Genomic DNA, 24,004 nt, shown 5'->3' with positions numbered 1-24,004 from the left:
CAGGAGCCACATACACAACAAGAACTTGCTGAGTGAAACAAGAATGAAAGCTGAAAATGATTGCTCTCACTAAATGCCCTAGGCAAGCCTTGGAGAACAAAATGAGTTCTTTAGGTTTAAAGACAATGTTGATATTAGGAAACAAATACAAAATTGCCATAAATACTTTTATACTGGAAATGAGTAGGAAGTGTCTAACTACCATGAAGGTCTGACACAGTCCTCTAACAGCAGGAGGAAAATCAATTCCTTGCTGTTTAACTCAAAGCACCTGCTTATAATATAAAACCTACTTTCTGAAATGTGGTTTTTGTAATAAGTGATTGCCTGTGATAAGTGAGAAGCAGCCTACATCCCTTCTTCCAGAATGAGAGTAATTCTTCCAGGCAGTAAGAGAAGACAGGAAAGGAACAAACGGACCCAAAGTTTCAGGTATCTAGTCAGCAATCTTCATGAAGCTTAAGAATTGCCTGATTTTTTTTTTTTTGCCATATTTTTGATTCTTTGCATATCAAAGCATGGCTTGATAGAAGGGTCCAGCTTTTTCCTTACGAAACATCTTCCAATCTTCCTCTACCCAGTGTATCAAATGTTGACAGACTTGAACAAAGGCTCTCCCAAATCCAAAAGAAGTCACACGATGGGAGTGGAGGACAGAAGCTCATCATTTGAGAAAGGACAAGCAGCAAAGAGACTGGGACTTTGAAATGTGGGGATTACATAGTACTTCTGGTGTGGTATAAATAAATACCAAAGTCAAATAAAGTCAAATAAAAGTGTCCGATCTCCTATGCTGTCTCTTATGAAACAAAGAGATGCTTTGTGCTGACTTGCCATCATCCTTTCCTCCAATCTCCCTCTGGGAGACCTTCTCTGTGTTCATCCTGCCAACAGCAGCAGGCTGCACGGCCTCTGGGATGAGCTCTAGTGATGGGCTCTCTTGTGTATACACTGGAGCTAAAGCCACCAGAGTTACTCTGGGCTCTCACATAATCTTGTCACTACAACATTTTCTCCTGACTTTCTTCTTCCTCTGGCAAATCAGCTGATGCCTCAAGCCACAGCACAGGAAAATGGAAGTATGGTTTCTGTATTTTCAGACAACAGAGCATTAATTAGGACTGGGACTGGGCCTCATCCTACAGAAACAGAATGGGAGAATTGTTCTGCACTTGGCCCTGCTGGGTTTGCTATAATGTCTATCAGTGCTCAGTTGCATTTTTATCTTTTCCCTTTTCTCTGGCTACAGGAAAGGTTCAGGAATCAGTGCTCAGAATTAAAGATAAGGTGAATCCAACCATTTTCAGTTTTAGATTTGCTTCTTATCTGTATGCTTCCTTTTAGAGATTAGATTTTGTACACCCACATCACAGGCAATTAATTGTGCTTTACAAAACTTACATAAAGTAGCTCTGCTGATTGCCAGAGTTACTCATTATTCCAGCAGCTCTGAGGGGTAAAAGTCTCCTCTGTGAGACTCCTCTGATACCTGATGTACTGCAGTTGGCATGGCTTGGTGATTTATGTTTTTATGCTGGACAGTGACAGTGGGCCCAGCTCACCTCTGCCATTTAAATGGCTTTCACTGGGGTTTTTTGTTTGTTTGTTTGTTTGCCAGGAAACAGAAATCACAATTGCTTGGGAACAAAGCAGGAGTTTTATTTTTTCTTCTTCATACATAATAACGTAAATGTTGATATAAACCCCACACTTAGTTTTTCCACCTGGACTACTGACCGCGCCGCTGCTGTGTCAGCTAAGAAACGACGATCCCTGCCACTTGCCAACTTATTCACGCTTCCCTCAGCGTTTTCTCCGACGGAGACTCCCACCGGTTCGCCGCGGTGGCAGACACCGCATGAATCACCAGGGACTGTTTGCCTTGGCCCGCGGGGAATGGGATTTCCATTCCCCGACGTTTCCTTTGGTCGGCATCCCTGGAAGGCTGCGGCCCGGGGAGCACGGCGCTGGCCGGGGAAGGATGCGCTGAGCCGCCAGACAGAAACCACACCGCTTTTCTCTAGCGGGAACCCACGGCCCCGCCGGGAGAGCCCGCTCGGCCGGAGCAGGCGCTGCTCTGGGGCTGCGGGAGCTCCCCTGGCCGCCCGCCACAGCTCTGGCAGGGAGGAACAGCAGCGGGGCCGAGGTGCGCGGGGCGGCGGGGCCGGGCCGGGGCCACCGCGGCCGGGAGCCCCGAGGGGCCGGCAGCCCCTATCCCTGACGGGGCTGGCGGGAGGGAGCGGGCCCCGCGTCCCTCGGACTCGGCGGGAACGCCTGGGGCCGACAGCCCGTGTCCCGCAAGAGCCGTCGATTCCCTCTCTTTCCTCCCGGCAGGCGTGAGGGAGCGGGTCCCAATCACGGGGCAGGCGGGAAGGAGTGGGACGGCGGTCGTACCCCTCAGGGAGGCAGGCAGGAGTGAAGAACCGCATCCCTGACGGCACAGGCGGCTGAGGAGCGAGGAACGCGGCTCTCCGCGGCTCCTCCCGCGGCCTCCCGGTGCCGCGCCGGCTCTGGAGGTCTGGGCAGGGCAGCCGGTGTCTCCATACGGGACTCCCCGCGTTCCCTCCCCTCAATGCTGGGCTGCTGCCGCCGGGGACGGGGCTGGCGGGAGGCGGCAGCTCCCGGGGGGCGGGCGGGGGAGCGCCGTCCGGGGCCGCGCCGAGGGGAGGAGGCTCCGCGCTCGCTCCCGGCCGCCGCCGCTGCCGCGCCGAGCGGAGCGGCCCCGCCAGCCCCTCAGGTAAGCCCGGCTCTGCCGCCTGCCCTGCCCCGCCTCGCCTCGCCTCTCCCGCCCGCCAGGCGGGTCCGCGGCGCTCCGCCCGGGGACACCGCGCCCCGCGTCCCGCGCCGCCCGGCGGGCTCGGCATCGCTGCCTTCCCGAGTCTCTGCGCTGCCGGCAGCCACCCCCGCCCCAGGGCCCCGCTCGGCGGAGGGACGGCCCTGCCCCGGGGGCCCCTCCGGGTGGGGGCGGCCGGGAAGGCCCCGCGGGCGACAGGGGCTGCAGCGCGGGCGGCGGGGGCCCGGCGGGGAGCGGGAGGCCGAGGCGAGGGGCCGCGGCGGCGTCTGGGGCTGGGCTGGATGTTCACTTGCTGGGTCCCGCTGGAGCGGTTCGCTGCTCGTGGTGCAGCCCGCAGGAGAAGGGTTTCCCTTTCCTTTGGACTGCGTGGGTCCGAGGAAACTCTTCATTTATCCTCCTCTCCGTGCTTGCCGCGGTAACTCCTTTAACAGTATCTGCTGTAAGGAAACACCCCCGGTGTATTGTTAAGTTCAGTGTAGCATCGGAACCGAACTTGGCTTAGAAACGTGTTCGAGAGCAGCCTGCAGGTGTCTTTACCAGCTTGCGGCAGCGCGGGCTGCGGCTTCTCCCCGTGCCAGGGCACAGCCCTCAGGTAGCTCAGGGCTCACCTGGGACGTGCAGGGGCTTCCTCAGAGCCCTGCGTTTGCTGGAGTCAGGGGCGGTTTGCTAAATGTAATATACTTACCCTGGAAACTCTCCTGAGATGGTGCTCCTTAATCTGGCAAAAATTATCATGGCATCTTTAATGACTATGTATTCCTGCTTCAGAAGGCAGTCCTTTCTGTGTCAAACTGGCCTCTATCACTGCTAAACTGTAGAATATTGTTGACTGAGAGAAAAGAATGCAACCTGCTGATTTATGTAATAGCTCCTAAATGCTTGGGTTTGTTTGTGGAGAATGATCCTGACTGAGGTCTGAAAAGGTGACATGTTGTGTTACATGTTACAGCTGCCTTTCTGTCAAGCAGCCGACAAGAAGAAATCATCAAACTGTATCCCATCAAAAATTTGCCTTAAATCAAGAGCTAAATAAAATACTCATATGGCTTTTCCATTAAATTCTACAAAATCTACAAAATAGTTTTGGAGTATTACACTTTTCATGGAGATGTCTCAGCTTTAAGCATGAGATTTTCTAAACTTTTCCTCATGTAATGTGTATCACTGTGATATTCATCAGATTAAATTTGATTTGTTTTATATCTTCAGAAAATGCAGCACTCAGTTACTCAAAGCTGCAGTTAAGATCCTTAATCCTGCACTCAATATTGACACCTAATTACTTTATGTGTCTCCATTGACTTCACTGGGATTTCTCATGAACAAGGGAATGCACATTCTACTTTTTTTGAGCTGGGGCTTGGGGACCCAGCTGTGATGGTGAAAGATGTTTTAGTCAGTCTAGGCAAACTACAGAAAGGCTAATCAGATCTAAATACTCTCTCATGACTTATTAACCATCTCCATTGGAAGGTAAAACAGTAAACACTATTTAATTATATTGTGGGTATCATTAACAAGCTCATTTTATACAGTGTTAGTGTTTATACATTGTTAGTGTTTTCCTTATGAACAAAGAGTATTTGGAATGGAGAGGGTTTAATCCCCAAATTATTGGTTTACAGTGGTGCTGGTGCTGGGGTCAGTGGAACTTCACAAATAAATTTCAGAACCCTTGTATCCTTTTTTTCTCCCAAACCTTTCTGTTTGCAGTTAAGTCTGTTGTGGCTTGTGACTACTTCAGAGACAAAACTAAGCAGCTTGCATGTGTATAATATGTCATATAATATATGCTTTCATTTAAATACTTGCTGTGCATGGTAAAAGTGAATTTTCTCAGTTTTCCCATGCTACTTTTCTGGGCGTGTTGTGGAAACTCTGATGTCTAGATGAGATTCAGTACCAGAAAGTGCAAATGAGTCTTTCTCAAAAGAACAAGATAATGAAAAGGTCTATTGTCCAAGTGGCAACTGAAGAAAATCATGGCATGGGGATTGATGCTGTCATAAAATAAGAATTCCCACTGCTAGAGCTTGCTGTCTGACCACTGGAAACTATGCAGAGTAAACCATACTATGGGTGTACTGTTCTATAGCGCCACCATTAACTTTTATGTGATGAGAAGTTACTGAAATGGTCCTCAGCTTCACCTCTGAGCAGAGGTTGGACCTGATGGCTTACAGAGGTCCTTTCTGACCTAAATATTTTATCATTATATGATTTAGAGGTTATTCATTTTACAACAGTGATATCAGGAAGTCTGTATGTCATTGAGACAGATGACTTTAAATTAAGCAACAGGTCCCTTAGTCTTCTTCATTTCATTAGAGCTGTAGAAAATTAAATTATATATGTAGTACATATACTCTAAGCCCATTAAATAACAAAGTCGTCTGTTGTGTAGCAGTCCCACTATGATATTTACATCTGACAGTAAAATTGAATGCTGATCTCTGCTCTTTCTGATATGCTGTATATTTTGGTGTCTGAACTCATCAATTCCTGTGTGTGCTTATCTGGCCTTTGTGCTTGGGTAGACAAGTTGTCCTTTCCCCATCCCCAGCACTCTCTGGACAGCTTCCAGAATGTGGTTACCCTCCTGGGTCCTGTAGCACCTTGGGTTATGCTCTGCACATGGGTATCCTGTACAGGGTTGGGTTTCTGGGCTGATTATTTGGCTGCTTACCAAATGTCATTCACCTCCCCTTCTAGGAGCTGCTGTTTAATGCATTTTGGGTCTTCCCTGTACTGTTTCACAATCGAAGTTAATTTACTCCACTGTCACATTTGATTTTATTAGTCCAAGTTACAGCTGCGCTGTGGGATTTTTTAGCAGCAGCTCGAGTAAATAGCTGGTGGAGATTCAGCCACAGCCCAATTCTTATGCAAGGCAGGGGCATCTCTCAGTACAGAAAGCACTGGAATATCCTTTTAGTTGCCAAGGTAGGGATATGTGCTGGATGAGGAGGACTGTATAGAAGCATGGGAGACAAAGGTGGAAGACTTTGTGAGTCTGTGGTTGTCACCCTGTCCCCACCACTATGCAGACATGTCTGGAACAGACATTGCTGTCACAGGCTAGGATTGTGTCCCACTGCAGATACAAAACAACCTGTGGCCATGAAGCTTCATGGACCCATCCAAAGAATTTGTCCCAGTCTTCTCACACTGGAGTACACAACTTCTGGTCCTAAATCCACTGCAGGTTCAGGTTACTCCTGCTGTCTGGACACTCATTATTTCAGATTGATACCAGACTGGTGTTGCCAAGTCAAGAGTTCCTTTTGTTATTGTGGTGGCTTGCTGTGCTACTGTGAAAACTGTTTGTAATTGGGTTGGCTGTCTCAGAATACAGCACAATTACTAATTGACTTTCAGATAATGAGTTCGCCAGATCTATCTCATACTACTGACAGCACAAATGGCTCAAGGTAGCCTCTTAAAAGGAGCTAAAAAATGTTTTAACAAGTGAGTACTGCTCTGATGCTTTGCAGGACATGGTGCAGTTATGTGTTCATGGGCATCCGGGTTCATGGGCACCTAGTGCCTGCCATCAGGGTTGAGCAGCATGTGAGGAATTTACAAATTTACAGCACCTGCAACTCTGTTTCTTCTTGGTGATTTAACTCTATTGGTGAAATGCTATTGATAGCCATGATTTAGAATAGGTGTCTACCTGTCCTGTGTTGCTAAGCCTGGTGAAGGCTTCCTTATGCAGCAAGGAGTTACAGAAAATCCAGTGCATCACTTGATGAAACAGGGTGACAGTGGAGTGCTCCTTTGTAATGATGAAGGCAGGACGGTGCTACTTGCTGGTATGCTAAATATCACCCTCCCAGTTGTGGCCACCTGCCCCCACACAACACCTGCATGGCTAGGGACATGATATATATATATATATGATATATAATTATGATTTGTGATGTTGGACTCTGTGGGCCTCTATAGGTCTTTTTTAGAACTGGAAACTGCAAGTGTCAGCAACTGGTCCAGAAAGACAGAGGAAATTACTAATACTCTGTGTCCTGATGCCCATACTACACAGTGATTTTAATGAGTAGTGAACTAGTAATGCATGTGCTGGCTTGTGAATAGTGAAGTACTTTGGAATATATTGTAACTGATAGTTAGAAGGGCTTTACAGTGCCTGCAGCCCTTTTTTTTTTAATTTCTGAGATGATGGGATTGAGAAAGAGGTATTTTGTGGCTTTCATGTAATAAGACCTCATTTATTTTTCCAAGTAACTCACCATGTTTGCTAAACTGGGGAAACAGACTGATTTTATTGACTCACATAGATTGCTTGCAGTTCATTTACATTCAGTGAAAGTTTTTGATTTGATCACAGTTTCCTGTTACCTTAAAAATGGGGAGATAATAAGGAATGCTGAAAGAACTTCAGAATGGTTCTCTTCTATGAACTTATGTTCTTTATAACTTAGAAACACTGAAGTTAGGTCTGTTGGAAACTTAATGAGAGTAAATGGCTGTCACTTTTAACTAGGGAACAAGAAAAGCCAAAGGCAACCTCTGTAGTGCTAAAAACTGTTGCCTCTGGTGCTTTTTTTGTCTTCTTTTTCCCTCCCATCTATGATGAGAAATTATACAAGGTTCAAGAGGGGGATACTGTTTGCAGGTGTTGATGTTCCACGTAACTGTTGAGTGTTTCCCCTTCTGTGTATTGTGCCAGTTTTGCTGGTAGCTGGAGAAGGTGGAGAGGCAGGGATCTGGGGAGTTTATGTTTCTGATTTAGCCTTGGAAGAAAACTTGAACTACAAGACAAGGAGGGAGACCATACAGAGGAGCAGAAGGTATGAGCTGAAACATATTACTTGTTTTCCAATTTGTTTTTCAGCATGATCTGCTCAGCAAAGACAGGTACATTTTAAGGTACTTGAGTGAAAAAAAGGTGATCTTACAGGCCAGTGGAGGGGTTTTCTGCTTCTCTGTAAAAGAAATTTTCCTGAAGTGTGGTAAGAGGTGGGAGGACACTGACTTTGGCATAAGCCACAGAGCATCTCTTTTCCCTTGATATTATTTAAGAGGTATCACAGTGAAGAGGACAAATATTAATACCCTGCAACAGGCAGTGCAGAAGGTCACTGATTTATTACCACTGACACTGAATATTCAGTAATGTCTCTGCCCTAAACAGCCATCAATCCCTTTCAAGGAGACTTCCATGGAAAGATATTTGAAAGCAGAGAAACAGGCTTGTATTGTTTCAGTGCTGTCCAACAAAGGAAATAGCTATTTTAAAGAGGAAATCTCAATTTTATTTTTTAGTATTCCTACACTGTGGTTCATGAAAGTCCAGAACAGTTCATAAGAAAAATTACTCTGGTGCATGGGTATATGGCTAAGCTAGCACAGGTAAAATTGGTAAGAACACACCATGGCAATATTCAGCTCTTGATTAGCAGCCAGTTAGGGAATGAGGGAAGCCTTAAAAGAACAAGGAGCCCATCTTCTGGGAAAATCTCCTCTTTTATACAAAACTTCTAGACAGCTGCAGATATGGCCAGCAGCCCTCACCAGATTGTACCTCTGTGAGCAGCAGTTGTCTCTTCTCTGTTAGCAGCTTCCTCACGTGTCCAGCACAGCACTGTGCTGCACTGAGTGTTCCAAGGCTGCTGTGAGAGCCCCACTCTTCTTCCTCTCACTGTGGCTAGAGGAGTGGAGCACTGAAAGCTGGTGAATCTGGTGCTCAACCGGGTAAAGCCCCATGGACTGGGAAACCTCCTCTTGCTGGGTATTTTTTGGTTTTGGGGTTTTTTGTTGTTGTTGGGGTGTTTGTTCTTTTTGGTTTTTTGGCTTTTTTTGTGTTTTTGTTTTGTTTTGGTTTCGGGTTTTTGGTTTTTGGGGTTTTTGTGTTGCTGTTGTTTTTGGTTTTGGTTTTTTGAGCTGTCCAGGATGTTTGTCTTGCAGTGACTTGGTCTTGGGTCTGCCATGGGGAGTTAGTTCCCAATGGTATAGTGCTGACAGCTCAAATCACAGTACCTGAAAAACATTCACCAGGTAGCCACAAAAATATGACTTTGTAACTTTGGTACTTTGGGAATGTGTTCTCAGCTGGTAGAGCAAGGGTTAACCAGCCCCAGAGGGCTGTGGCAGAAGAGCTTAGCCTGCTGGAAAAATGAGGTGTTAAATACCAAGCGTGGTGCAGTAAACACCATCCAGCTTCTAGAGTGAGGACAGGAGACCTTGCAGAAGGCCCAGAGGATAAACAGAGAACCTTGGGAGGACTGTATGAGGAGCAGCCGTGCAACCACAGTACAGACTGGTCATGTAAAAGCAGCAGTGGACACAAATGTGTACCTGGAGCCAGAGCCAAGCACCCAATCCAGGCTGTCATCACCCCAGGAAAGCAGCACAGAAGCTTTCAGTGTGGATGAGGGGGTGACAGCAGGCTTGGATCAGTGTATGCTATCACACATACAGCCTTTGGCTTTGGGGTTTTTTGGTTTTTCCTTCTCACTGAAAATGAAGTAACTGAACCTCTTTGCTGTTAAGTATAGCTTTTGTTTAAAACAGTATTTTAAAACACTGTTGGTGAGGGTAGGAGTGTGTTCATAGTAGATTTTATTTTAGCAAGAGCTGGATCCTTTTTGGTGGATCTCTAAGTAGATTTATTTTCTGATTGTCAGACTAGAGATATTGAGATATTGAGATCTGAGGATCTAAAGTTTCTGAATTCAAAGTAAGTACTATTGAGCAATATGCTATTCAGTGGTTCTGTTTCTTTAGTATTCCAACCTTACTTTTCGAAGGAATTGGTAAAAATTAGACTAAATTGAAAATATTTAATGTATTCCAGAATTCAGTGACAGCTAATGAATGATTATGGAGACTACTCAGTTTATATGGTCATCTAATCATATATTTGAATGCTATGTAAACACTTTCCTCACAGAATTCAAAGACTCCAAATCACAACAAACACTCTTTTTTCTTATTTCTGGAGTTGCTTATGGACAGCTATGAGTCTAGGGAATTTGTAAGTATGACCAAATATCAAAAATTGCTGCAAAGGTGTAAAGTATTTTAAGTGTCAGAATGTAGGAGAGTTTATTTTGGGGTGGGACTGTCCTGAGTCACTGTATTACCACCATTTCCTTTGGCATCATGCTGTTACTGGGTTGTTTAGCAATGTTTTATGAAGGCTCTGCTGCATTGTACTTGGTTTTTTAACGTGCCATCAGCCACAGCTAAAATGGATTTATTAGAGTTTTGTGCCCTTTCCACGGCTGTTTAGGGTGAAGAGAAAGGAGGGATGAATTAGGCCTCTGATAAGTAGTTAAGAGCCAGAAAGCCCTCCTGAGCATTCTGTTCATACCTAGATCCTGTAACAGCCTTGCAACAAGGACATTTCTCTATTCTCTTTAACCCTGATCTTGTATTTGCGGGGTGCCCTGTGGCAGGAAGGAATGATGCATCTGACTCCATGTTCTTAGAAGGCTAATTTATTATTTTATGATACTATATTATATTAAAGAATACTATACTAAACTATACTAAAGAATACAGAAAGGATCTTACAGAAGGCTAGAAAGATAATAATGAAAACTCATGACCCCTTCCAGAGTCCTGACACAGCTTGCCCGTGATTGGTCATTAAGGCAATTCACATGAAACCAATGAAACATGCACCTGTTGGATAAACAATCTCCAAACACATTCCAAAGCAGAAAAACACAGGAGAAGCAAATGAGATAATATTGTTTTCCTTTTTCTCTGAGGCTTCTCAGCTTCCCAGGACAAGAATCCTGGGCAAGGGGATTTTTGCAGAAAATATGACGGTGACACCCTGTGACAGCATGGCTTCTGATTTTCTAAAACATCAGTGCTAGAACTGGCATGTGTCCTTGGGGTCCATTTGCCACGTGTGCTGAATGAACAGGCCTGAGCCGGAGGAGACCCCTGGCACAGAATTCCTGTCTGTGTTGGTGTTCCGAGGAGTGAGGCGATACCTGGGGTTGGTGATCTCCAGATGTAACAACTGTTACCTCCAGGGAAACATGGTCCCATTTCCAGTGGTGTGTGCGCTGTTTCCAGTGTTCATCTGTTTCTAACTAGAACACTGGAAAAACACTAGCAATACCATCCAGATGCCCAGAAATTTAATTATTTTGTGGCCATTTTTATAAACACCAGGTATTTCCATTTGTTTCCTAGTTCAAATGTCCTTAAATCATGTATTGCCCATTACTGGATAATATTGAACACTGAAGTAAGTGTGGGCATTTTGAGTGCAAGGACTCATTTTGGCATATGCACCAGAACATTGTGTCTGCATTTGGGGCTGCTGAGTAGGATACACAAAAGGAAAAATAGATTGATAGTCAGAAAAATACATAATGTGTAATGGTTGCGTGGGAAAGACTGAAAAATAATGAATGAGATATCTTTATTAGAGAGAAAATATTCAGAATTTTCCTTTCTGTCAGTGAATAGTTCATGGTGGGAAACAAAATGAATTATCTTTCAGAAGTGAAGCATTGAGTTGCCTTCTGTTACATAACTGCTTGTTAGATTTAGGGCCCTGTTAAAATTGTTTTCAAGTCTTAGTTACTTCACCAAGAATAACTGTTAAAATTTGCACTGCTTCAGAAGTTCCGCTTAGATTCAGTTAAAACAGTTCTTTGTTATGAAAGTGGGTAGTTCTATCCATCTCTTGCACACCTAGGGGAGCTCTTTACTAAGTTTCATCCTATCACCCACTCCAAGACTGAATCCATCTCCTGTGGGGTGCTCTCAACCACAGCAATAAAGGTTTGGGGGAGCATAGAAGGAGCCTCCGTCTGAGGAAGCCACCAGTGGGGAGCACAGCCAGAAAATGAATCTCTAGCATGTCAGTCTTTGTTTTCTGTTTGTGGCAGAGTTAGCCATGGCTTTTTATAGAGCATTAACAAGTTCCTGGTCAGGAATAATCTCTTAATGTAGGAATTTTGGCTGTCAATTTGTTCTTCTGTATGATAAAATTGCTCCAGAACCTATGGCAAGCTCCTTGCCAGTCCTCAGGAGTCTATTCCTACAAGCAAGATTAATCTTGCACTGACATCTTTATGTTAGCAACCATGGACTGTCTTCTGAAAAGTAAGCATGAGTTGTTGCCAGTTCACGTTTATATTTGCTGTTTCTGAAATATATTTTCTTCTTTCTATTTTAATTCTCCAAGATTTTCTGCAGCAAGAATCCCTCAGACTACAGAACCATTAAACTTCTAAAAAAAATTGCGAAGGAGCACTGTGTGGAATAACAAAAATATATTTGTGTCCTCCTGAAACTTGTTTATGCTGACAGGCTGAGTGAAAAAACTTCCTTTTCTTACTTTAAAAATACTTGATTATTGTAAATTGTTGTCAGTGTTGATGATGGACTTCAACTAACAGAACTTAGAAATGCTACACTGGGACTGCCAACTGTTGTGTTATTGTGTAAACCTTATTTCTTGAAGTTGTAGGTATTGTTTGGTGCCTGTGTGTCTGCATGTTTGTATGTGATGGAAGGGAAGCAATGCTGCTGGGTGACTGATGTGGTTGGAATGCATCTTTTTATGTAATCAAAGAACTTATCTCCTTTCCTCCTCCTGCAGTTTTACATCCTTGTGTGTCCCTCTGTTTCATGAAGATGAAGAAAATGGTTGCATGTTTCCTTCTGCTATTTGCACACGCTCTGCTTTCCACTGTCATGGCAAAGGATCTCTCTGGAAGACATTTTACTCGAAGAAGGGATGTTAACACACAATCTCTGCTGGGTAAGTTACACACAAAATACCCCAAACACCACTACCAAAAACCGTCTCAAATACAAATGATAAAAGGCATAAGCAGCTGGACAAACCTTGGCTGAGTTAGTCTATAACAAAAAGGAGATTTTCATTTGCCAGCAGGTATGTGATAGTTTGTTGACCAGGCAGCAGCTGTTGAAAGAAGGTATTTACTTTTGGGGTACTAGATTTACTTTATGTAAGTGGTATTAAATAAATATTTGCTACCAGACTGTTGGCTTGAAAAAGAAAGAAACAACTTTGTTTTCAGTATTTAGAGGAAATAAGTGTTGGTCCATGGAGGTTCTGTCAAACGAACCTTTAACCATGCTGGAAATTTAACCTGTCTACATGTGTGTAATGTGCATAAAGATGATTGAATAGAAATCTGTGGCTATTGAAATGAGGCTTGTCATTACATTATTGATGATAATCCTTTTATTTTGTCAGATTTATTCATAATGAGTAGCTTATTTTATAATGAATAATTTTTATAATTTTCCTCCTTTGCCAAAAATCTTAGGACAGGATGTATCAGTTTCAGCTTATGGGCTGTCATGTTTTAAAATATAAGGTTCATCTCTCTATTGTTGGTCATCACCTGTGCATCACCAAGCAGTCAACTTTTTCATTTCCTAACAGTTTGTGACTTAGAATAACTGTCTTTTGCTAATTGTTTAAAGTAATTGTCAGGTTATGACAGTACAGCATAGATGGGGTTTGGACGCAGCCCATCATTAGGGATTAATTGATTCACATCAGTAGTAGATCTCATCAGATACCTCTCTGCAGCCACTGGGGATGGTAAGTGGGCTCCATAAAGGTCACCTAACCCAAGTGAACATGAGGAATGTGAAATGTCCTGCAGAAGATACATCAGGAAGAAAGAAAGAATATGGGGGAATAGAGAGAAGAGCACCAAATTTTATCAGTGAAATGCTTGTCTAAATAAAATGCAATCCTTTACATGATGTAAAACTCCATAAAGTACCATTTACAATCTGTTACTTTAAAATGTTGATTTTCAATTCAACATTTAAATTGGGCAAATTTAAAACAAAAGATAACAGATTTCCATTTCTTATTCATCTTTCTCAAAACTAATAGATGCCGTCCTGAAACACTTGGGGTTCTGCTACTAAATGCTGAAAACCACAGCTCTGGAGATCTAATTCACAAAAAACCATGGATATAGAACAACAAAAAGAAATACTCACATTCACACCTTACTTAACAAGAATCCCAAACTTTCTAAAATCATAAATTCTAAAATGTGATTATATAGGAGCTCTTCCCAAATATTTTAGGATTCCTAGCAAATACCCTAAGGGAACTTATTACTTTAAGAAATAAACTGCCCGTCTCTAGAAAATGATTGCAGAGACAAGGTGTTATGTGGAGAAACAGAAAGTGTCACATTCCTTAGTTGCCATTTTCCCTGTGATTTTTTAAAAAATTCCTTTTATAGCCTCTTTCAAATTTAAATAGTGGAAAATATATGAAAGGGTTACCAAACCAAAACGTGTAGAATAAATTATTTATTTCTTCTTTCAAAAGCCAAGAGATTTCTGGTCCCTGCATTTGGAAACCAGTGGATCTCTACTCAGTTTGGCATATGCAGGATGCAAACAGTTTTGGCTAAAGGAGCCTCTTCAAGATGTTAAATGATGCAAAAAACTTGGAACATTCTCTGAGCCAGCCCATGAAAGTATGTGGCAGTTTGGAGTCAGACTCTTGGGTCTTGCTCTCTGTTCCAAGAAATTAGGTCACCTGCTTATGTGCAGCAACGTATAGAAACAGTGGCATGGTAAAAACAAGCCTCTCTGTAAAGAACAGAATATGTAAAGTGCCACTGTGCTGAAAAGTTGAGTGTTCCTTAAATGCCATGAGAGTGAACAGGGCCAAAACACGATCTCAGTGACATCAAGTAATAGACTTAATTAAATCCCTCCAGAATTCCAGCAACTTAACAGGGATTAGAAGTTGTCACATTCTATGTAGTGTGCATATTATAAGTAGTGGTGGTGATGACAATTGCTGCTGTTGTGTAAAGACTTGCTTGGCAGGCAAAATGGAGCAAATTAGCTGCAAAGAACCAACAAGTACCTGGAAAAGTAATAAAAATTAAGGTTGGGAGTTGGATTTTTTTAGATGGAAGTCTCTTTTTCGGGACTAAAATGAAAGTTTATGCTATGTAAGTATAGCAGTATCAAAATAATTTTATTCCTTTTCTTTTCACCATTTTTAAAATAAAAGTGTACTGCTGTGATAACTATTTACTGGTAAAATAACAGCAGTTTCCAAGTACAGAAGAAAAGTCATTGTTCTAGGAGACTGACAAATTAAATAAGTAAAATGGAATGGATGAAAAATTCTGTGGGATTGTCCATATAGAGAGAAAAGTACTTTGAGATCCAGGTTAGGTGGATTTAATTTTTCATCAGCCATGCACTAATACTTCATAGATTTCTTAACAGTCTTGTTAGGTCCAATTGCCTATACATTTTAACAAAGTCTTCTGGAGGAATAAGCTGTGTCTAAAAAGATATATATTTTTCTTATTCCTCAATTTTTCAACTAAATCTCAATGCATGTTGTTTTAATTTGGCAGGTCTTTGCATTGCTTATTGCTGTTTAAAATGATTATTGCTATAGCTAGTCATTTCTGTGAAAGAGCTAAAATATCTTGTTCAAGAACATATAGGAAATAGAGTTTTTGGAACTCTCATTATGTGGCCCTTGAAAACCAGACTCCTTTGCAGGTTTTTCTTTTATGAACCGCTGAGTCAGACTTCCAAATATTAGAAACTTGTCAATCATGCCAAATTAATTAACTTTTAACATTTTCTTAAGTCTTTCTTGCAGCATATTAGATATGCATGTATTTCAAGTAATAAAAATTTGTATTTTACTGCTGGAAGATGCTGTTTTCATGCAGCTGTATTTATGTTTTAAAGAATTGATTCCATAGTTGTGCAAGGTCTTGTGAAACAACAGAAAGATGTAGGATTGTCAGTTTCTCTTTTCTGTTGCAGATAACAGTCACCTTTCCCCTTTTCTGAGATATGAACTAAATTTTGCCTTCTTTTTCCCTTCATCAGTACTTTGATCCAGAGTTTGGATCAAATTTGGCTTATCCTGATTTGTGAAAGGAAAATAATATTTTGGTTTTTTCTAAAGAAAAGCAGTGATATGCTTGCTACATGATTATAAAGATAAAATTGTGTCTGTTAGATTAGCTGATTCCCTTCAGGCATAATGAAATGGCCTTCTGCACCTAAACAGACTGATGAAGAGCAAGGCCATTTGTCCGGAGTGGTGATTTCCATATCGTGTTTGCAAGGCCAGTGAGAGGTCCACAGCACCCTTCAGCAGGTTTAATGTCTAAAAGCAACATGCATCCATTCTTTGTAGATCCAAGATGTAGTGCCTTTTTGGTGTTTGAAGTTGGGAGGGTTTTTTTCTGAAGCAGATTTTGGACTTTGGCCCTACTGCATCTTAATAATATATGACAAAGCAAAGCAAATTAAAATTCCCACATTGTGAAAAAAAAACCCACAAGTGTTTGTGTTTGCTTTTTTTCTTGATTAACTCTGTTCTAATAAACTTGGCATGTATTTCATTTCATGTGGGCATACTTTGGAAAGATCTGAAGTGAATGCATGAAAGCTGTAGTGAATACAGTGAAAGCTAGAATGTAGAATACTATTCTAAGCCATAACATTCTTTCTGTTCCTTAGGAATATGAAACATGCAGCTACATGATTTTGAAAATAACTGTGTAAGGAGAAAAGCTAATTTAGGGGGCTTTCCTTTAGATATTACATGATACCAGAAGAAACAACAAAAAATTAACAGATACTGCACAAAATTAAAACAGAAAGGAAAGGAGGCCAAGAAGGAAATGTACTTGGCTCCTGTTCAGTGGAAGCTGCTGCAAAATGCAAATGCCTCTGTCTGCGTTAAATTATATTTTGCAACAAAATATACAATGATTTGTCTCTTGCTTGTATATGTATGATTCCACTAATAATATGAAGTAATAGGAACTATGTGGAACACTCACTAAGTTTATGAATCACTTGCTACATCCAGTTAAAACTAATCCAAGGATTATTATCTTCAACCCAGTTCTTAAACTTGAGTGTAGGTAACTTTAGGGCTGAAGACATTATCAGGTTAAACATTCTGAGTTATTTTAGCAGCAGATTAGAAGGAAAAGTATGTGATAAAAGTGAGCCCAACCCATCATGCTTCTGTAGAGTGCAGATAAGATTCCTGTTTAATTTTGGTTTAATTAATTGTATATTTATACAGTAAGAGCTGACCAGAGATCTCTAAATTCTACTAATGTGCTCTGTTGAGCCAATGTGGGATGCTTTCTGCTGTAAGGAGCTAATTCACAGCCTCAACGTATGGATGTGTTATTTCTTCACATAAATGCAAGCCTGACAAGTTTTATGTCCTCAGATATAATCCTGTCAGAAAGTAAAATTATTGTAACTGAAATCTGTACTGCAATTGAAATGAGAATTTTGTCACAGTAACTACATCATGTGCTAGACATACTGTACTGGTATGGTACTGGGGGAGATGAAAACTCTTCCATGCAGCAGATGAAGGTAGGAAGTGATTGCAAATTACATCTTTTGAATTACCACATAAGTAGTTAAAATACAAGCAAAATCCTTGCCAAGCTTTTGTAAGGATACAGGGTAATCAAATACCTATCCATTTATTTACCTATCAGTTTTCTCTTCAAAGCATGATGTTGTCATATAAATTGGAACACATTATATTTAGAAAGAGAGCAAGCAAAGCATTTTACAGACAGCAAAATCTCCTGGGTTTTCCTTCGGAGGTGTGTAGATAGATACTGCAATCATTGTGTCTCAAGGCAATATTAGCAATGGTGTGTTTTGCTTCCCAGTAGTGCTTGTTTCAATAGCTGAGAGGTCACCCATGAACTTTATTCTGACTCTCAAAATTTCAACTTTCATCCTTATCTCTCAGCTGTTGGCCTCTCCCCCCCAGTAGCTGCTTTTTCAGATTCCAGGGTTTATCCACAGTAGAACATCCTCTCTCTGTGGCTTTGAGGCTTGGTAGCATGGTTTGTGCTAAGGCTGTGCCTCCCCAGCCCCTCACAGTGATCCCAGAATCTGAGAAAGAGAGATCTGATCGATCTGATCAGCAGCCACATCCCTGCCCAGCCAGTTGTTCCTGCAGCAGCTGTTATCCCTTAAACAGCCCCAGCTAATGAGGGACTAGCTGGGACCGTGACAGACCTCAGGGATTTATGTTCTGATCTGAGTATGCTCATCTGTAGCCAATTATCATGGAGATCAGAAAGTTTGGATTTTGGTCTGTGCTAGCAGTTTTTAACCACAGAACAACATTCTGCTTGCCAACTTTTGTATTCATTATTAATTTTCATGTGTCAAAATCACATTCACTTTTAAGTCACCTATGGGGTATTTGTGTAATTTAAATTACATGGAGTATAATTTGATTTCCAGCATCAAAAGAAATTGCATTGTATTTCTTTAATGTGTATTTCCTCTATCAAAGCCTTTTCCCTCCTTCCTCTCATCTTTCTTTGTTTTGTTTTCTTATTTTTAATTTGCCCCTCCCCTACCCACTTTTCTTCTTTTCCCTTTTTAAAGGTAATTTGTACTATTTCCACAGGATGAAAGAATATCTGCTGTTACAGAAAAAAACTTGAGTCATGAGCTAAACATCAAATGATCTTTGTATTTCTGAATTTGTTTGTTACAACCCCCTCAAATTACTGTGAAATACCATTTCTGTTTGAAAAAAAGTTTGCCTTGAAAAAATTCAGTGAGGAACATTACTGTGAGTAAAAAAACTGTTGTTATGAGTATACTCTCAAGGAGCTCAAAGCCTCCTCTGTGTATTATATCTTGAAGAAAAATCATGCCAAAAGAAAGAACACTGATATTCAGCAGTGTGCTGGTTTTGACTTCATTTTGAGCACTTTGCCTTCTTAATTTAAAAAGTACATATGTGCAAAATTAATTTGAAATTCATGGAAATAGTATTTGCACAACTTCAAGAACATTTCATTTTATAGGCATGAGTGGGTGATCAGACATTATTGTGCAGGAGGACAACATACTTTAAATTGCTTTGGAACCTTGAAGACACCATCTTATTTAAGTACTGCTGAATCAGAAGAACTGCTGGTTCACCAGTGGACATGATGTCCCACATGTTTTGGGAGACAGGGGGAATGGTATACAGCATTATCTCCTCATGCTGTTTCTGAATTTGTTCTGGAAAAGAATCTAATTCTTAGACTGTTACCAATAGATAGAAATATGTGGTTTCAGGTCAGCTGATCAATGAGTAATGTTGAGGTTGCTAACAGCTTTCCCCATAAACAAATACATGGACAACTTATAAAAAGCATCTATAAGAGTTTTTAAAAGGTTAAGCTAATGTCCTGAAAGCAAGACACCACAAACTCAGTAAGGTCACATTTTTTCTCTAGATTGTCTGTGCTGCTACTAACAATTGTTTACTTTCTGTATCCATTCTTTCTCTAATAATTTCTGTGTCACCAGCAACACCCTAAGTAGCTGAGGTAAGATAGGAGTCTCAGATCTTCAAGCAGAAAGCTAAAAAGATCACCTTCTCCCACACAATCACCTTTTTCATGTTGGTTGTGATTTGATGTTTTACAGGTGAGTGCAGGAAAAGACAGTCACAGAGTAAGTGCTTCCAGGCTGGCTGTGGGAACAGGATACAAAGTAGCATTACTGTGCGTACCACGAGTTTCTTCATCGTGGCTCAGAAAATGAATTCCTCATCTCTCATGGGTGTAAGCTATCCTTAGCTGAGAGCACATAACATTTGTTTCTGTCAGAGAGTGGTGGGTAGATTTTCATGTTGTCATATGCCTGGGGGTATGAGGATACTTTATCCTTCTGTGCAGGTGTTCCACTGCCTGCAAGGAAAACAACCTGCTCCCTGGTCCTCCTGACCGTGAAAGCAGGTTTGGCTCCTGTCAGGAAACCCAACAGTTTCTGTCTCAGAGCAGCTGAAATATGCAGAAAGAACTAAGGAACTTGAGACTGTCCTTACACCATACTTTGGCTTCCTACCAGAGAAGCACCAGTATAGGTAAAGAAATGAAGAAATACTATGTGTCAGTTCTGGTTCTTTGGATTTAGAGAGACTTAGTGTTAATAATGACCTTGTTATTTTGAAAAACGTGACAGGGAAGGAATAGAAATAGTGAGGTGAAGTGAGAACAAAGTAATATACTACTTTAGTCACTGTAGTGACTAATAATGAAGCATTTGCATGTAGAAGGAAATGGAAATCTCTGGACAAGAGCCTCCTGCTGTATAGTTGTCCCAGAAATTTTGGAAGTTCAGAAAAGATTTTGTCAGAGGCAATAAAGAAATGTCTGGAGGCTGTGTTCCATTTAGAGATTGTTCCCAGATGAAGAAATTTGTAAGGAAAAATGGGTGAGCTGCCAAACTCATAATGAACATTTGGGTTAGGGCCATAGGCCTGTGTGTTTGGGGAAAGATTCACAGCAAGCATGGGGCCAGAAAGTACAGGGGCAGGTCTTGGATCCACGGCCTGTCCCAGAGCTGGGAAGAGGTAGCATCACCTGCAGAACCAAGAGCAGCATGTATGTGTGCTAGGGAAGGGATATTGGGCAGTTTCTAATGTTTACTTCAGGAACTAGATATGATTATATGTAATATAATATGTATATGAAACATACATATATAATACATATGAATATGTATATATGAAATATACATATTCATATATAGATATTTGTATATGAATTGTACCATACCATACTTTGTCCATCTTTGAATTAAATTAAAAAAACCCAAAAGGAGTGAAAGCTAACTTGCTCAAAATGTCTCACTAGAGACAGAAGTGCTTGGAATTAAATGCTCTTCTTCATTTATTCTTTGTAACAATCACAATCAGGAAATGTTTTTCCCAAAGCATTTTGCACTTGGTATGTTTACGAATGAATTGGAAATTTGCCTATTATTTACCTGTATAATTTTATATAGTCTATAATTTTATAAGATTAAACCTTCTTGATGAACTAGAAAATCTTTTGGAATTATCTGAGAACACGTCAAACACAATCTTTCTGGCTGGATATTTATCTAGGGAAAACCAGAAATATGGCTCAATAAAAAAATATTTGACACCCAGGAAATTCATACATCTTTTAACAAATTTTGTAGGAGTTATGGAGAGCTTTATAAGGAAAGAAGTTGTAAAAAGAAGACGAGCAGGGAAAATGAAATAATAAAATGGTAAAGAAAGAAGAGACATTTAGAAAGAAGTTGTAAAATATGCTAACAGGGAGAATAGTTTTCTCCCCCTTTTATTTACTTTTCAGTAAAAACTTGTTCTGTTACTCAAAGATTAAATCTAAAAATAAACCTGGTGTTACTGCTGGCAGCGTTACAGGACATGTAATTATTGTATATGCATTACTGGGGAGTGAGCTAAGAAACAAAAAATATTAAAATTACCATTAAAGTCTGCTCAGGCAATAATTATTCTATGATCTCATTTTTTCTTAACTCTTTTTGCTTGAATTGTCATACTCTATAACATCGTCATGGAGCTAATATTTACTTGTTATAAATTACTTTTTCAATATGTAAACTTGGTTGTAGTGTTTACCAAACTGAGCTGACCTCCTTTTGCTTTGCATACAACAATAACCTTCTTTAACATTTATCCATTCTCATCTACTGGATAAAGCCAAATAAGTAATATCTAGATTAAGAGAAAGGAAAAAAATTATTAAGGGGTCATAAAGATGTAGGACAATACCAGAAAATAACTAACTCATTTTTGAACAAGCATTTTTTCAAGACAACCACCTTGCAAACACTTTTGAAAAATGACCATCTAAAACTTGTGTCTTTGAATGTGTTCAGTTTGAATATCCACAGATGGAAATGTTTGAGGAAATGAAACAGTGCTGGGCACATTCTTGCACATTGGAACCTTCACCATTATTGTTGCTGTTAGATGGCTGGAGCTGTCTGTGACCCACAAAAACTAGGCATCACCATGCATGATTCAGAAGGTACAGAGAATAATCCCTGCAGGGATTATTCCCAGGAGGCCTCTTGCATACAGCCACTCTGTTTGAGCAGGACACTGAGTTTAACACTGTGGATGGAGCCAGGTGGGCTCTGGGCTTAGCTGGTGCCTCAGACTGCTCTCTGGCACTGAGACCAGTGATACAACGTGGCCTGCTTCTCTGCTGGGGAATACCCCGGCTCACAGACCAGTTCTGTCCACAAAGGATGGATCCCTGGTTCATGCTGTATCATGCCTGAGGACTGCTTGAGAAAATGTGAACTGCCCTCAGACAACAGTATCAGGAACTATTCTAATGATTTAACAGTCTAGAGGAGTCAATTTGAATGCCCAAGAAAGCTCCTTAGTGTTATTTTAGTTGTATTAAGGGAATGTAACATTAGTGAAAAATGAGGGGATAGAAACATGCTCTCAGACACAGAACCTGGATGGGTGAGCAAAATCAAAGCACTGTGAGCTTTGTCAAAGCCAAAACAGGCTCAGAATAATTTGCCTTGAGAAAGGAATAGAAGGAAACCTGCAGTCATCAGATAAAATGATTTAACTAACTTTTCAGCTTTAGAGGAAATAAGGATGCTCAGTATTATTTTAAGCCTTGTTTTATGAATCTCAGTAATTGGATCCTAGCTGGATTCTTCCCAGTAGAACTGAAATTTCCTTGCATTGTTAGTGTTCCAAAGGTGGCATCACTGTGGCTGTCATTTACGAAGCAGACACTGAGTAAAGAAGGAGAACATATTTACTACTGGCTTGTCTTCCCTTTCCTTGCTTCCCCTTTGGATAATACAACCCACACTGAGGGGTTTTTTTTAACTTTTGTGTTGGCAATAAAAGACCTCTGCCAACTTAGAAGTAGGTTTATGGATGAGTAGCTCTTTTCAATGAGTAATTTTTCATAAGAGTAAAAGGGAATTACTTTTAGTTATGAAGATGTTTGCCAAAATTGTGAGAAAGTTCACTGTTGAAAATGAGAGCTGGTCAGAGAAGAGATTATAGTTTACAGGACAGAGAAGCATGTAACTGCTAAAAAGCTATCACTGAAAATTTATCTGAGAGGATGAGTGTTTAGATCTGTCAATCATTACTACTGATTGCCACTCCTCAAAATACCACCAAGCTGGATTTTTTATCTGTAGAAGAGTAATATAATATTTTTCAGTGAGCCCAAGTTAAATCAACTTTAATAATTACAGCATTTAAAAAAAAATTCATACCAAATCAGAAGACAAAGATTTTAAATACATCTTTATTTGGAAATGTTTTATTAAAAGTTTCTATAGATAGAACTTTGCTGGTCAAAGTAGTTTTGAAAAACACTGTGTTTCATTCAGCTTAATAGATTTTTCTAAAGTAATTCAGCACAGTGTGATGTGTTTCTGTCCACCAAGGCTCTCCAGGCTTTTTCCCACCAAGATTCTTTCCAGACTTCAGAATAGATGAATGAGCCTCTTCAGACTGGGATCCAAATCTTTATATTCCAATTAAAAGGCCTCAACACCATGGCTGTAATTCTGATTTGATTTCACAGAATGGACAAGGTTGGAAGGGAGCACAGTGGGTCATCTGGTCTAATCTCCCTGCTCAAGCAGGGCCATGCCAGAGCACATGGCACAGGATTGTGTGCAGATGGTTCTTGCTTATCTCTAGTGAGGGGCACTCCACCACCTCTCTGGGCAGCCTGATCCAGTGCACCCACACAAATAAAGAAGATTTTCCTCATGGTCAGGTGGAACTTCCTGCCCATCAATTTCTGCCCACTGCCCTTTGTCCTATTGCTTGGCACCACCGTGAAGAGCCTGGTCCATCCTCTTGACACCCTCTCTTCAGAGACTGATGGATATTGATGAGGTCCCCTCTCAGTTGTCTCTTCTCAAGGCTGAACAGGCCCAACTCTCTCAGCCTTTCCTCATACGAGTGATGCTGCAGTCCCCTCATGATCTTTGTAGCCCTCCTCTGGGCCCACTCCAGCTGCTCCATGTCTCTCTTGTGCTGTGGAGCCCAGAACTGGACACAGCACTCCAGATGGTGCCTCACTTGGGCTGAGCAGAGGGGCAGGGTCACCTCCCTTGACCTGGTGCCAATGGTCTTTCTAGTGCAGCCCAGGATATCTTTGGCCTTATTGGCCACAAGAACACAGTTCCAGCCCATGGACATTTCATTGTCCTCCAGGACCTCCAGGTCCTTCTCTGCAGAGCTATTTCCAGCAAGTCAGTCCCTGTCCTGCACTGGTGCAGGTTGTTCTTCCCCGGGTGCAGGGACCCTGCATTCACCTCTGTTGAGTTTCAGATGGTTTTCTCTGCCCATCTCTCCAGCCTGCC

The 24,004-nt window shown here is 41.3% G+C and overlaps 2 protein-coding genes across 10 annotated transcripts in view; one reads left to right on the top strand and one right to left on the bottom strand.

Annotated features, from left to right (window-relative positions):
- Positions 1–1,658: 1,658 nt before the first annotated feature.
- LOC132072616 (collagen alpha-1(I) chain-like) lies at positions 1,659–2,864 on the bottom strand. The gene has a single exon (XM_059471085.1). It carries the CDS (start codon positions 2,862–2,864, stop codon positions 1,659–1,661), a length of 1,206 nt encoding a protein of 401 aa, XP_059327068.1.
- The window catches only part of MATN2 (matrilin 2), a 69,840-nt gene continuing 48,431 nt past the window's right edge, over positions 2,596–24,004 (top strand). For all 9 annotated transcript variants that reach the window (XM_059484538.1, XM_059484598.1, XM_059484573.1 and 6 more), the window contains exons 1-2: positions 2,596–2,737; positions 12,390–12,551. In XM_059484538.1, the coding sequence (XP_059340521.1) occupies positions 12,419–12,551 (133 nt within the window). In that variant the 5' untranslated portion in view covers positions 2,596–2,737; positions 12,390–12,418. The remainder of the gene's footprint in view (positions 2,738–12,389; positions 12,552–24,004) is intronic.

Source organism: Ammospiza nelsoni, chromosome 1 (genome assembly GCF_027579445.1).
Source record: "Ammospiza nelsoni isolate bAmmNel1 chromosome 1, bAmmNel1.pri, whole genome shotgun sequence".
Classification (NCBI taxonomy): domain Eukaryota; kingdom Metazoa; phylum Chordata; class Aves; order Passeriformes; family Passerellidae; genus Ammospiza; species Ammospiza nelsoni.
This window is presented reverse-complemented; position numbering and strand designations above follow the sequence as displayed.

Coding starts and splice junctions, on each gene's coding strand:
- LOC132072616 (XM_059471085.1), bottom strand. CDS start 2,864: ATGCCGAGCCCGCCGGGCGGCGCGGGACGCGGGGCGCGGTGTCCCCGG.